Consider the following 15350-nt stretch of genomic DNA (forward strand, 5'->3'; position numbering starts at 1 on the left):
CTCTGCTGTACAAGACATTCCGCTACCAAATAGCATCAAACCCTGTCTGTGAATCATACAAAAAAAGGTTGGAGGTTCATGAAAATATCAGCGTTTTTTTTCCCTTCATTTCCTTTGTCGAGACCATTAAAAGTGCTGGTAGAAGAGATTCAGAGATCCTGCTGAAGTCTGAAGTCTAAAGACTAGTAACACAGAAACATTGTCCTTCACATGCTGCTTAACCACGGGACTTTTTCACTTTATTTACAAAGCTTTGCAGAATATGAGAACACATGAATTTCACTCTTCCAGTCTCTATCATAAAGCCTGTCTTGACAATGAAACGTCTAGCTGTTCTAGCAGACTCAATGAAAAACTTACACAAATCGGTCTTGTCTATTTACTGGAGTACATTTATGTCCTTGAATGTGTATTTGTATCATTGACTGGTGGCTTAAGTAAAGCCAGAGAAAAGATCAAAAACCTGAGGGTGAGTTAGTTCGCTGAGCACAGTACAGAAGAGAGCTACAACGTAATGCAGTGAATGCAATACTTTTTTCACTTTTATACACTAAGCCTTTTCCTTCCTGTCATTCCTAAGGCTACGGTCACAAATGCAACTGCCGCCGTGTGATGGAGAGGCATAGACAGAAACATCAAGATTTCATGCCACTGCCTGACGTTTTGAAAATTTTTGACGTGGTCATGGTGGCAGTCAGGTGGGGATGACGCCATTATGAAGTCGGGCGTCAGCTGGGTGGCCAAAAGGTGGTGGCAGCCGGATCGCCGGCCGGCAGCAGCTCTGACTGGACAATGTGTAAATATCTTCGGATGGTGGCCGTCCATATCAAGAGCCAAAGGCCGCCAGTCGCCCGGTTGCCTGGATGAATATTTAAAAAAGCAAGCTATTCTGCACCAATGGTCATTAACAACTCAAATTCTTATTCTTCTTCTGCTACCACATTGTGAACAAAAGTCACAGTTTTTAGATCAAAATGTCCTAAATTGCAAACATAAAGTTCAATTTTAAAAACAAAACTTTCAAATAAAAACATTAATTGTTTGCATTTAAAAATACATTTTAGCGTTTGCGACCCAAAAGTCTGCAAAAGCGTTGTCTCTCGTCTCGAGTTCTCCTTTTGTTTGATTTTGTGTTCATAAGTTTCAATTTAGTGTGACATATGTGCCACCAAACAGCCAATCACAGACAAGAGGGTTCATGCTGATTTGGTCTAAGTTCTATCCAATTAAGTGTCTTAGCCTCATATTGATGCTGCTTGGAGGCAGACATGGACTTTGGACTATACATCGATTCTGTTTGACAGGGATTCTGCAGTCCTTAACCATTTTGGCTCCAGAAAGAGCCGCAAAGCTAGAATAAAAAAGGGTTTTGGGTTCGTATTTTTTAGTGTAGCGAGCAGCGTGTTTAAAATGTCCACAGCCGAAAAAATCATCTCAGCTCCGACTCTGTCCAGACGGATGTTGCATACGATCAAAATTTGTATCTGAACTATAGATTTTGCATAAATAAAATGTTTAAATGAAGAGAAAATAGTATTTTTTTCAATTAGTATTTTTTTTTTTTTACTTTCAACAAAACAGCGGAAAAGTTTTTAAAAAAAAGAAACCATTTACAAGCAATTTACTCAAAGGAAAAATTACCATTTAAAGTTAAAAATGAAATTTCTTCTGCTAAATACATGAAGTCTACTTCGGTGAGCCATCATTCTTGTCATTACGTAGTACATCTGTTTATCTAATCCAAAACAATGTTGTACAGCATATGATAATATGTGCTTTAAATCTTTTTTTTAAACAAATAGATTTTAAAGAAAATCACATTTTTTACCAATATTTTGCTCAGGACGATTTAAAAATCACACTGGTCTGTTTAATGTAGTCCCAGCAGATTAACTTTACAACGTTTTTTTTACGGTTTTAAGAGATCCTCAACCATGAATTCACAAATTTGACTTAAGATTTGATCTCAAAACTGTAACTTTTGTTTCCAAAGTGCAATTTATTAATGCGCAGGTCTCTGCGTCACTATCAGCACCATGATGAGTTTTGTGCTGCATCAATGGCACCTCCCTATTTGGGCTCACGGTGGTAGGGATCGCCAGATTGACGTCCGGTCATCGCTGGGCCCCCGGCCCATGTCAACAGCCCATTTTCAAGTACCCGCGCTGCTACCACCTGCCTGTAACTGGACTGCAACCTCGCAACCTCCAAATGTTCCAGAGCGGCCACTGATCGAGGTAAAAAATCATCCGGTCGTTGTCTAATTTCAACTTTTTCGTTAAACCTCTGCAGCCCTTGTGTGGCGTGTAAATAACGCGACTGCCGCCTCCCCATCACAAATGCCACCGCATGGCCACCTGCCGAATTCCATTTAGGTCGCCGAGCTGTGGCATTTTGGGATATGTGACCATAGTCTAATAGCAAAACTGTCTGATGCTTCCATGTTCTGCTTAGCTTTTTTGAAAATAAGAAAATGTTAAACAAATTCTCAATGAATTAAAAGCTAACACATTAATCCCTGAACAGCTGTGTTTTTTTCCTGTAGATAATCCAGTGTACATTTTGTAGGTACAAACAAAAAATCTAAACATAATAGACAATTGAAGAATAGACCGTTGCAGAAGGCATATTTCATGTCACCGTCAACTCATATTTAAGGAGTTCCAACGTGCAAGAAAGACATTCTACTCATCGTGGGAACAGGATACCACTGTACGCCCACATTCAATTTTTTTTTAGTCTTGCATGCACAGATTTTGCACACAAGTGTTAAAAAAATTTATTTCTGTGATTATGAAGAATTTTGTAGTCTTTAAATTTATCATTATTTTTAACAAATTAAAAGAGCAAAGCCAGAAAAAGTTCATAAAAAATCTCAACAAAATTGCAAAGGATGATTTTTATTGGTTTAAGTGAAGCAGCAGAATTATGAGATCCTAAAAAAAAAAGTGTTTTTGTCCTAAAATGAAAATATGTGTATTTATAATCTTAGACTTGCATCTGCAGGAATTCAGCATCCTGCCGTGCTCCATCACATCTACCGCTTGCATCCCATGAGAGAAAATGAGACATTAAAAACGTTCAAATGCCTTTTATCCTCTGTGTGTCTCCAGTTTCCTCAATAGATTATGGATATTACAACGGTAACATTTAAACTGGAAGACCATCACATAGATAAGATAAAAACAGATATTAACATCTCTCTAACAAGGAAACAATGTTTTGTTTTTGTTTTTTATCCCAGTGCTAGGTCTCCCCCTTAGCCTTTAGCTCTAGCTGCATGATTTTGTTGCTGTTGTTTGCTGTTCAGACACAACAGACTGCACATTCCCGCTGAGGTAATTACAAAATGGCGGACATAGTTTTTGCAAGTTGACCTGAGGGATTTTTCCGAAGCGAAGAGCAGCTCATGTGGTGTAGGAAGACCTGGCAAGGATTTTAAAGACAGTATAAGTTCTTTGTGTTTTGCTGTAAAAAATGGCTCCAAGGAAGGTTCTCCTACACATGAAAAAAACCATCAAGCAAATGACCCAAATATTAAAATGCTCAGACAAACCTCAAAGATCGTCCAAGAAGCACAATTTGAGTTACAAACCAATTTTGAATTGAAAGCCCTGTATAAAGAAAACATTGGTCGCTCTCTGCTGGTGAGGTGGCAGGACCCGGTTTAAGGCGCTTTGATAGGGATTTGTTCCAATGAAAAGAGAAGACTGAGAAGAGCAAATATCATCCCAAAAACAGAATATAGCTTATTACACCGAAGATAGGAGTGTGTTTTTACCACACCACAGTATTCTATTCTCATGATAAATGTGTGCTACTTTTTACCTCTACTACTATTGTCTTGTGTACGTCTGTATGACTATCCATGCAGGGACGTCTCACAAGAGAACCTACAGTCATACTACTCTGTAAAAGTCCATGAAGACCATTGACTGTGTTTGAACATTGAGTGAGTGAGTGTGACATCAAACATAGAAAATTGCTGATTCTGGCTCCAACAAAAGTCGGTCGACATTTTTTTGTAGTATGGACGTCGCCAGACAATGTCAGAAAGTAGTGATCGGTCCAAGTCAATGTTTCTGTGGCAACCACTCTCGGCATTCCCTAAGTCCAGTTCTTAAATATAGTCAATGGTATAGACACAAATGTGTTAGCGGTTTACACCACAAACCACAACTTTTCTGTGTTTTGCACAACTAGTTAGCACTGGCGTTAGCGAACCAAGGCTAATAATTTGTTCTGTGACCACTAAAGACTTGTCTTGCTGTCTTTTGAACTTAAGACAGGAGAAAGTTAAAGAAGACAAAAGTCTTCCTTAATTCTGTAGTGAGGTCATCCGGGAATAGGAGTTACAGTGACCACTAGAAGGTCTGTGAGTGGGTGTGGCTGGGCCAGGGGAATAATTCTGATTAACAGCTCCCCTGTGGGTGGGCGTAGCAGGTCCTGGAGACAGATTTGCATTGGCTACTCCTCTGTGGGAAGGAGAGCAGAACTGAGCCTGCTGCGAGCAGCCGTGACAGTGGGAAGGAGAGTCACACCCCGCTAAAGGGGAGGAGGAGAACAAAGGAGAAGAAGGGACAGGGGAGGTGGAGAAGGAGCGATGGAGAGGGGACGAGGCGGGAGACATGAGAGGGCTGGTCTGGAGGAGCCACAGCAGCTCTTCGTTGTTCTGACTCAGACGCTTCTTCTCTGTGCTTTCCTTCTCAACAGACTCCTGCAGGTTGGCGTTTTCCTCTGACAGTTGTCTGTGGGGGGAAAGGGCCGCATCAATGAACAAAGCACAGTGTGTTTTCATTGCATGGCCATGGGGGTGGCCATGGTGCAGAGATAGAGTGGTCAACCTCTGATCGGAAAAATTGCAGGTTTGGTCCCTGCCTTTCCTGACAATCTGTTGAATTTTCCTTGGGCAAGACACTAAACCCCACATTGCTCCTGGTTGGCGCCAGTGTTCGGAAGCGGAGCCGCCATCAGTGTGTGAATGTAAAGCACTTTGGGCCTTTGAGGAAGGTAGTAAAGTGCTATTTATGTATACGCCATTTATTATCTGTAATTCAACAAAAGTGCATTCAAAAAGGCAAAACATAAAATTATGTCTAATAGGAGCAATCTTTTCTTTTTAGCTTTCTTTGAAATTCAGACTCTTCAGATTCTTGTGTTTTCTGAAAAGCAAAACTTTGGAGAAAATTGAAAAAAGAAAGTCTTGTGTTTTCTGAATTTCCTGAGAAATTTGTAATCCAATATAATAATAAAAACCCACTCTTAAGAATATTGTGTTTTTTTATGTTATTTTCTGATGATGGAGGTGAATTTCAAATGTCATTGCATTTTCTTCATTGCAATGTCAAGGCTTTTTTTTTAAATATACTTCCTGCATAAAATGCCTTTTATATTATGCCATACAATTTGTCAAATGGAAGTCTTCCCATTTTTGACAATTCTTAGTTGATTTTTTTCTAAATTAAGGTGGATGTGTACAGCAGTAACCAGTGTGATTGTAGGACTGAGAGAAATGTTATTCATTTACAGTTACTGCATGATAATTTTCTTCTCAGGATTAGGCAGGGATTTAGATCAGAACATTAGTCATTTTCTGAACAAATCACAAAACAGAATGTTAATGAAAGCACTAAATCCCAAGCAATAATGTTCATTTGTACACTCTGTGGACATTTTTTAAGTCTAACTATGAAGAGAAATGACAGCATTGATGGATGGATATGACTTACCTTGACATAGCGAGTTTCATTTCAATGCGAGCCTTCAAATCTTCGTTCTGCTGCTGCAGAACTTGGACTTTCTCTTCAAGAAACACATTCTTTTGGGCCTGCTCAAAAGGCAGAACAACACAAAGAGTTTAATCTTTCCTTCACCTGACAGTCAGTTGGCTCCGAAAAAGCATGTACAGTGTATGTCTGCTGCACGTGAAAGTGACTGCAGTCAGATGACGGAAATAAACTTACCACTTTCTCCAGGTCAGCAATCTTTTTCTCTTGCTGGTGGATTTGCTGGTTCTTTATCTCCACAACTACTTTCAGACTCTTCAGATCTTTGTCAATGTGCTGGTAAGGAGCTAAAGCCTCCTAACATAAACATGTACACAGAAAGATATGACATTTGTAAAGATTTTGCTATAATTTTATTTATAAGAGATTTGGAAAAAATGAAACGCTTAGCCAGGTGTGCATTCCCTGGAACCAACTTCAGGTACTCACAATGATCTGTTCATCTGTGCTCTTCCTCAGAGCCTCCTCAAAGCGCTTGGCTTTTTCTCTTAAACTCTGATTTTGAAATGTCAGCGTATCCACTTGATCCTGATCAAGCACAAACAACAATGTGACATTTGTTCAGACTTGCGTGGGTTAACCCCATTTTTTTTTTAAATCATTTTAGAATGAGCACCTGCAGGGAAAGTCGAAGTTTCTCAAAGTCTTCTTCTAGAAGAGTCTTCTGCTGCTCATGAGCTTTTCTCAAATCTGTGCACATTCAAAAGCACAAAAGGAAGAACTTGTTTTGTGCTTTCTTTCCTAATTTTTTTATTTAAACGAGGCCCCAAATCATACCTCTCATGGTGCGGGCATGCTCCTCATGCAGTGTTGCCATGGTGATATTATGCATGTCTCTGAGCTCCTGAACGGTTGCCTGGTGGTTGGCTGTCATCTCCTCCATCTAACACAGCAGTAAATCCACATGTGAAGTCCCGTTGTGGCAGGTCTCATTAAAGACGAAATGATCTCCTTGGATGCTTCTGCCTCACCTGCTCCTGTTGCTGCGTCCGCAGCTCTTCCAGGACTGCGCAGTGCTCCACCTTTAGGTGCTCAGTCTCCACCACATGACATTTCCTGAGTCCCTCCTCCACAGCAGCCAGCTCTTCCTCCTGCTGCATCTGCAGCTCCTGCAGCTGGAGCTCAAACGCTGCCTCCAGCGCTGTTTTGTCCCGCTGGAGTCTTTCCCATCGTGCGGAGGTGGAAGCTGCGTACCCAAAAAAACATATTAGCGCATCATTGCCACACAGTCAAGCATGGTAACAAATACAACACATGCAAAATCTGAAGGCACCTTTTATCTTTTAAAGGAACTGCATTATTATTTGTTTTTTATATTCTACATTGAAAATGTTCATGTTAACCTTCAGGAGTATAATGTTGATTGTTGATGTGCAGGTTGCACAATATTTGTTGTGTTTTCTATTACTTATTGTATTGCATGTAGTTCCTAATTCAAATAAAACAAAACAAGCTTTTTGGTTAACAATTTCTAATTTATTTGAGTTTTAAAAATGATGACCCACAACAAAAATGTGAATTTTGCTTTGAAGATTATTTTTTGTTTTAGAAAAAAACAGAAGTTTCTCAGATAAGAAAGACTCAACTACATCTGTCCCACTCTTTTTTCCCTCTGTCTAATTAAATTTTAAACTCATGATTTATTTTCTCTAATGGAATGACGGTCTTTGTTAAATTATTAAAATCCAAGCAAAATTAAAGTTACTTGGAGATAATAATGCCCAAAAAGCATTTGGATTTAAAAAAAAACCAAGACAAATCTGAGAGAATGTGAATCAGTTAATGAAAGATTGACTCAGTGGAGTGAGGGCTGAGGGAAAGGTGAAGACGAAGTAGGCAGTCCGAGTGACGTTGACGTTAGAGTGCCGTCCAAGAAGACACCCAGGCTCTTAACTTGAGGAGGGTAAAACGAGGGAGTTGTCAATCAGGATGACAAAATCATTTATTTGACTAAGAGTGGACTTGGTGTTTACAAGTAGAAGTTCTGCTTTATTGCTGTTTAGTTTGAGGAAATTAGAAGTGAACCAGGATTTTAATGAAAGAAAACAACTGGTAAGGGAGGCAGGTGGGAGGGTAGAGTCTGCTTTGGTGGAAATGCAGAGCTGGGTGTCATCTGCATACCAGTGAAAATGTTTTTGATGTTGACAGAAGACATGACTAAGTGGTAGAATGTAGATGGTCCCAGGACAGAGCCCTGGAGCACACCTGTGGTAATTGCAACTGTAGGGAAAATAAAAAATTTAGTTCAATAGTCTGAATGAGGCCAGAAAAGGTTAGGAATTAACAAGTTGAGCTGAGTGTTTGACGTCGATGGTGGAAAGTAGGATTTGGAGAAGGGCTATTTTAGTACTGAGGTACAAAAACTTATTTTGTTTAATTGTTTAACATTTCATTTTGATTTGTGGAAATTGCTTTCATTTTCTGAAATGTTTTTTGTTTGTTTAATTGATTTTGGAATTGTGTTTTCAAATTTTGGTTTCTAAAGTTTTGTTTTCAATTTCTAAAATGTTATTTAAAAAAAAAATTTTTTTACTGCTTTTTAAATTGTCGTCGTGATCTTTAATACGTTTTTGCGTAGACTGATTTGTTGATGTGATTTGCACTGTAGGGCTACCATAGTTGTCACTTACCCATTTCCTCTTTCATCTTTTGTATTTCCATGGATAGTTTCTGGTTATTTTCCACTGAATGGTCATTCTGAAAATGAGAAAAAAATATATGATTGCTGTAATCCAGAAATTTTTCTAATATTATATTTATTCACCAATGTACTATGAATATACATCCTTGGTAATTGCTGGGCAGCTTTGAAACAGTTATCCAAAGTTGTCTAATGTTATTATATGCTTGTTTTGTATTTGCATTATTTTAATATCTTTCATCCACATTGCATAATATTTTATCTACTGAATGAAATTCACACCAATTATATTGCAAGAAGGGACTCAAAGGAAACTTTTAGACTTCACGAATGCTGCTATTCAGATGTACTGTAGCTGTAGTGTCAGATTGAGTGCAGCAGAGGGGGCTCTACCCATCCTATGCTGTGGCCCACCACTGTGAGGCCAGACAATGAACATAAAGAAGTCAGACAGATGCCCGGGAGCCTGCAGGCAGGATGGCTGTGTTGCACAGCCTCCCAGGCGAGTTCAGACCATCAGAGCCGTCAGAGGTCGGCTCAGTGACGCTCTGAACTCTCACAGACCCTTTCCACAGCCGCAATCCCTCCAGCTCATCTCAGTGCAGGTGTCACTGACTTCATAAATGTGTTCTAAAAATGTCCTACCGTTAAGAATAAACACATTTAATTTAATTAGCAACTGAGTTAGCAACAGGCCCGGTTATTCTAGGGTAATTATGGTATGTGCTCTTTGTCATCCTCTTTGCTACCTTCAGGCAGAACCGCTGAGTGGTGATGATAAATGCTTCCAAGCCTAAAGAAGCCTTCTTCAGCTCCTGCCTCATAGCCTGCAGCTGCTTCTCCTGCTCCTCACAGCGACCCTGCAGCCTCTGAACCTGAACAACAGCAGAATCAGAGAATTTCATTACAAGAAAGAAAAACTAATGAAAGTCTTGAGCAGATTTTTTTTTCATCACGTCACCTCCTCCCTTTTCTGCTCTTTCTGCATATCCTCAGCATGCTTTTCTCTCTCTCTCTGCTGAGCTTCCTCTTTCTCTCTTTGCAGGTTCTCCGGCTGTTCTTGCTGCAGTCTCAGAGGGGTTATAGGGGGGTGTGACCCCGAGAGGGCTGAACCTTTGACTGTTGCAGCGGGCCGCTGTCCAGGCTGAACTGTGGAGAGAGGATGAACAAAGAGAGTCAAACCCAGGTCAGAAATTTACAGGGGCATATTTTTACCAGGGAAATACATTATTTAGTCTTTTTTTTGCATTTTTTCAACATTTGAAACCCTTAGTAATTATTAAGCATTAAACTAATCCCTGAACCTGCCTAGTTATCATACCTGTGAGGTGTCACATCATAGATAACTTGATCTGACCTACAGCTGAAGACAATCTTTACATAAAGATAGCAGGAGGCTACAGCTTTGTGGTTCAGATTTTCTTTACAAGAAAACATCTTTTTTCCCAACATTTACATTTCCATGCCACTGTTTCGTTCAGATTGAGCCTACGATAACATTTTCACAATATTTCGGTAAAAAATGTGCGAGCAACGCTTACGCTGTTCAACATCTACAATATCTAATTCCAACATTTTTTCCCAAGTAACTTCACAATGATGCTCGAGGAGTCAGGAGAGGATAGATTGAAATCCCTAGGAGGAGTTTACATTTTTAGCTGGTACTAAAGTTGATTTTTTTTTTTTTTTTAATTAAGATGGCGGCCTCTTCCCGAGGCCAAAGATCACAGAAACTTCGGTTGGGGTTGTTGACTTACATTGGCAGAGTATTTGTGAAATTTCACGACAATTATTTTAACAACGTTTTTTTTCTTCCATATTGTGGTGAAATCAATAAATTCCACAGTGTGACACAAAATGGCCACCAAGCTATAGGTCCTGTGGCCTTCCCATAATTGATTTGAAAACGTTCTTTGAATAACACTGACACGTGTTTTGGTTTCGTAAGTGGATTCTGAAGAAATAACTTTCAACCCCATAAGAGATTTTGGCCCAATTCTTTTTTTTTTTTTTTTTGATGGTTTAACTCTTCGTCTTTGATCGAAAATTTCTTTTTGATCAAAGACGCGTTAAGACAGAGGAAAAACATGATTGCATTCCGGAACTGCTGCGGGCTATAATACTAGCGTGAATATTCTGTTTTGCTTAGGTAAATAGACCAATGTCCTTTTGCAAAAGAAAAAAGAAAAAAAGAAAAAATACTTCTAAAATCCATAAAAAATAGAAACATTTTTCTCAACAACAGTGTGAGTCAAACTGTCAACATCCAGACAATTTAAAGGCGATAAAAACTAAATAAAACAAAACCTCTTTTGTGGCCCAAATCTAACAAACTGTTCACACACTCTGAAGTGTTTATTGTACTTGAAGATCTTCACCCACAAAACAAATTCCAGCACCTCCCTATTGCCTGCCTCAACCATTGTGAAACATTGTGAGCGGTTTCCATGACAACCCGAGGCAGGGCTTGGGATGCTGTGTCCCAGGTAATGAGTGGAGAATTGGATGGATGGAGGTGGGAGGGGAAGTGGGGGTGGAAATGATGGGGAGAGCTGTGAGATAAAAGAGAGAAAAGAATTTGAGAGACAACACAGCATAAGGCGGTGGGGGTGGGGTCCTTAATGACTTTAATGGTGATAGATCTTTAAAACCAGTTGAAAGATTAGAGCCACGGGCAGATAGTTTCAATGCAAAAGATGGGCGGGTTTTGTGATGGAGAAAGAAAAAAATTAATTTAGGTTAGAAAAAAATTCTACATGAATGCACATTTGAACAATTTTTGTAGTTGATCAGGCTTAAAACCCAATTAGGATTCACCCACGCTCCTCAGATAAATAAACATTCACGCACATGCACACTTATACTTGGATCTGCAGGTTCCGTTAGAAAGGTTGAAGAAATGGCGGTGAATACTAAACAAGCGCAAAGGTGGGATTCCGGTAACAGAGGAGGGCTGAACGGATGTAGAATACCAATGCCAGAAACAATCAGAAAGGATGACATCTGAGCTTATATAGACAGAAATGTTTGTTTTTGTCAGTGAATGCCTTTAGGCTGAGGTGTTTTTATGTTTGTGTCAGCGTGATGACAGGACTAGCAAAGAGATTGGAGCAAATTCAGGTGGAAACACAATGGGTTTCAATCTGTCAACAAAGAAGAAGACGGAAGGCAATAATAGTGGGAAAGTAATGGTGACAGGTGAGAAGGATAAGGGGATATCTTCTTCTTCTGCCGTTTTATCTCTTTCGGGGTCATGGGGCTGCCGGAGCTAATCCCGGCCACTTGTGGGTGAAGGCAGGGGACACCCTGGACAGTTTGCCAGTCTGTCGCAGGAATATGTGTAAAACATGTTTATGAGCAGAACTTAAAATACATTTTAAAAATTGTAATTACAGTGCACAAATAGGGATCTAATCTACAAGAAAATGAAATAAAAATTAATTAGACCTTCTAAGGTATCTGATAAAATATCAGGATGTGAAGCACAAACGCTGCACGGTGGCGCAGGAATTAGCGCTCAAGTCCCGGCTGGGGGACCTGAAACAGAAGACCAATGGGGGACCTTTCTGTGTGGAGTTTGCATGGTCTCCCTGTGCATGCATGGATTTTCTTCGAGGACACCGGCTTCCTCCCACCGTCCAAAAGCATGCTTCATAGGTTCATTGGTCACTCTAAACTGTCCATAGGTAGGAATGTGAGTGTGCATGGGTGTGTGATTGTGACCCTGCAACAGACTGGCGACCTGTCCAGGGTGTCCCCTGCCTTAGCCCACCAGTGGTCGGGATAGGCTCCGGCAGGCGTTGACCCCGAAAGGGATAAACGTAAAAGGATGAATGAAAAAAATGAATGAATGTAACATAAACAGTTAAAATGTATATCGGAATTATATAATTGAGCATGACACGCTTTGACAATGACACAAAAAACATCTCACCAGGGGACTGAGGTTTTGGAGGAACTACTGCCAGTCTCTTTGGAGAAGATGGGAGGGAGCGCGTGACCTCTGAAGTCCTCTGCAACTCCTTTCTGCCAACTGTCAAAAAAGCACAAACATGACCTCTGATCTTTTTTTTTTATCGGTTGAAAACAATGCTAAAAATTAAAATAAAGCAACAACGAAGACATTGATGCGATTTAGATTCTGAGGAATCTTAATTCCTCAGAATCTTAAGATTGTGAGGAATCTTAATGACTGTGGAACTGTAAATCTATTAGATTAAGTAAAGTGTAACAGTTTGCCACATGAAAAGTAAAGAAACAGAATCAGATAAACTAGTTTCTGTCAGGAACTGGGGTGTAGAACTCAAAATGCAGGAGACCAGGCTTGGTGGCAGAAACTTAAACTTTTCATAAATAAATAACAAAATGCATGGAGAACCAAATGAGGGTGACAAAGTGTTGCATTGGGTTCAGGCATCTGGGATCTGCTGTTTTGGGGAGGGATACTGTGAGGATTCTGGGGGTTTAGTTTGGTTTTTAGTTGTTTCTGTTCATGTTCTGAATTGCCTTTGTCAGGTCACTTGTTCTGCTTTGTCAGCCTTTCTGTTGCTCCAATATTTTTATTTTAATGTTTTACTTATGGTATAATTTCCTCTGTATATCCTGACTGATAATGGCTTGTAGTTGCAACACAGTTGGCAGCTTGCGATACCAAATAACCCCAGTTTATGCCAGATAGGAGAGCCACAACATATCAAACTGCGAGGTGTTGCAATGCCCCATACATGCACAAGCATCAAACCAAACATCATTCCCTATGGGTTTCTTTTCCTTTTTTTTCTTCTTCTCTTCTGCTGTGTTTTAATCTTTCTCTCTTCCTTTTCCTTTCATCTTTTGCGATCCCCCCTGGTGTGTGCTATAACTATGCCCTTCAGGACCATCTGTCAAAGACAGGCAGTGGAGACAAGCCCATCACCTCTTTTCTCTTTGTGGCATTAGGGACTTGCACATTTTTTAAATCTTTTTTTGTGTGCAAGAGTATCACAAAAAAACAATATGAAATATTAAATCTCGGAAGTGTTTTGCATTTGCTAAATGTTATAAAAAAAGACAATAAGGAAAAATGCAAGTTTAGAATAAAAACATTAACAAAAACAAGAGTTTTAAGAGTCTTTTTCTGAGAAGAAAATGATGTGGCACTTTTTGATGTGCTTTGCAAATCTCAAATAATCCTGCAGAGATCACTGTAGTTTGGAAAATATCCTTCGGAATTTTTATGATGCTCATACATTAATCTTTTACTGATTTGAGTGTGTGTTTTTCCATGATGTATTTGACCGACTGCTTTTTTCTAACAGCACTGTGAAACTGTAATTTTCATTCAATGCATTTTAGTATGAGGTTTAGGAGAGCAGTTCTGCCTCACATTATCATTATCAATTTTCTGTAACCCGTTTGTCCTTACTAGAGTCAGAGGTTTCCTGGATCAGATCCAAGCTGTCTTTGGGCAAAGGCAGGGCCGGCCCTGAATGGGTCACCGCTCCATCAAAGGGTGGAAATTATGGATTGTTTTATTTTTACACCAGTGTGAGACTTCCTATCAGCCAGATCAATTCTAAGCATAGATTTCTCCACAAGCATTATAAAATGACAGAGGTGGCGATAGGAAAGGTCGGGAGGAGCTTTGTAAAAACCAAAGAACACCAGACAGATAATCTCTGACGTCACTCACTGGGTTGTGTATGCCTAAATTGAAGCCTGAAGTGGGAGAGGGACATCGGCTGTGGTGGAATTTGCTCCTCCCACCTCCCTCCCTCCCCCTCTAAAAAAAGGCACTTAGGTGGGACAAAGTAAAATTTAAAGTCCTGTTGGTTCCACCCATTTGCCTTTAAGAAAAATACACCTTCAAAAACATACTAATTTGAACTCTGTAAAAAAAAGTATGGGGCAAAAAAAGTTAAGAATTGCCATCCACATTTGTCTGTGATGTAGCTTCTGTTGTAAGTGTGTAAAATCCGACTTTATTAAACAAAAGAGTCACCGGAAATTGCTCCATTCTGCAACTTTCCTGCAGTGGAACTGCAACATTTTTGACTTTTTGTTTACATCAAATTTGGAATAGAAGGCTTAAGCGTTGAAAAGATACACTTGATCCTTCGGATGATATATCTAACATAAGTTTCCAACCTGTTTTTTCACAAGTTGAAAGGAGTAAATTAGAAACTGAAAATGAAAGTCCTGTCACGTTTGTTTACATTCAAATCAACCTTGCTTCAAAGCTACACAAGCTCTTTTATGCAGAAGAGTCTGATCTTTTGTAGACATGCGGGCTATTGGAACCGACTGGGATGAAAACAAGAGAGCAAACACATTTTAAAGTTTAAAAAAATGTTTGCATGACTCAGAGATCCTTCATCTAAAAGAGCTTTGTGGAAGTTTGAATCTACAAGCTGTGCCATGCTTCTGAAGTTTCATGAATCATTAATATCATTTTCATTAGCAGAGCTCTCCATGGTGCTGAAAGTATCACACAATTCATCCTCTTTCTCCCAAGTCTGCACAAACTGTCAGTTTAGTATCTATAACACCCTTTATCAACTATTAATACTCAATATCTTGCGGCTCCTTCTATACCTTCCAGAGTGATGTCATTTTATTGATCAAAGTGCAGAGCAGCATCATGTAGTCGCATCATGAGAAATAAAAGAAACACAGTCTCGCTGGAATTCTCATGTTATGTCTTCACTGCTTAAATATTCAGTAACTTTCTTTGTTGTTGAAAACTCATCCCAGAAGATTTGATCTTTTAAACAAAAGATTTAAACAGATATTTGACAAAATTGAACTGGGGAACACCAGCAGAGGGATGTAAATGTGACATTTATACAATCTGAACTGTGGTTTTTGTTTAAAAGAAAAAAGAATACTATTTAATTCATAAAATTTCTTAGTGGTAATATAAATTTAAGTTATTAGATTTTTAG

General features: G+C 39.4%; 1 protein-coding gene across 4 annotated transcripts in view; it reads right to left on the bottom strand.

The window, feature by feature from the left end:
* Positions 1 to 929: 929 nt before the first annotated feature.
* mtus2a (microtubule associated tumor suppressor candidate 2a) overlaps positions 930 to 15350 on the bottom strand; it is a 46111-nt gene continuing 31690 nt past the window's right edge. For 2 of the 4 annotated variants that reach the window (XM_023962338.2, XM_078930619.1), the window contains exons 6-16: positions 12362 to 12460; positions 9389 to 9576; positions 9177 to 9302; positions 8417 to 8483; positions 6758 to 6972; positions 6564 to 6669; positions 6403 to 6476; positions 6216 to 6314; positions 5964 to 6083; positions 5730 to 5827; positions 930 to 4748 (exon numbers count right to left, since the gene is read on the bottom strand). In XM_023962338.2, the coding sequence (XP_023818106.1) occupies positions 4319 to 4748; positions 5730 to 5827; positions 5964 to 6083; positions 6216 to 6314; positions 6403 to 6476; positions 6564 to 6669; positions 6758 to 6972; positions 8417 to 8483; positions 9177 to 9302; positions 9389 to 9576; positions 12362 to 12460 (1622 nt within the window). In that variant the 3' untranslated portion in view covers positions 930 to 4318. Of the gene's footprint in view, positions 4749 to 5729; positions 5831 to 5963; positions 6084 to 6215; positions 6315 to 6402; positions 6477 to 6563; positions 6670 to 6757; positions 6973 to 8416; positions 8484 to 9176; positions 9303 to 9388; positions 9577 to 12361; positions 12461 to 15350 lie in introns of all 4 variants that reach the window. The other 2 variants (XM_023962337.2, XM_078930618.1) reach the window with 1 other exon arrangement.

The sequence above is a fragment of the Oryzias latipes genome, chromosome 14 (assembly GCF_053564925.1).
Source record: "Oryzias latipes strain Hd-rR chromosome 14, Olatipes_Hd-rR_3.1".
NCBI classification, from domain to species: domain Eukaryota; kingdom Metazoa; phylum Chordata; class Actinopteri; order Beloniformes; family Adrianichthyidae; genus Oryzias; species Oryzias latipes.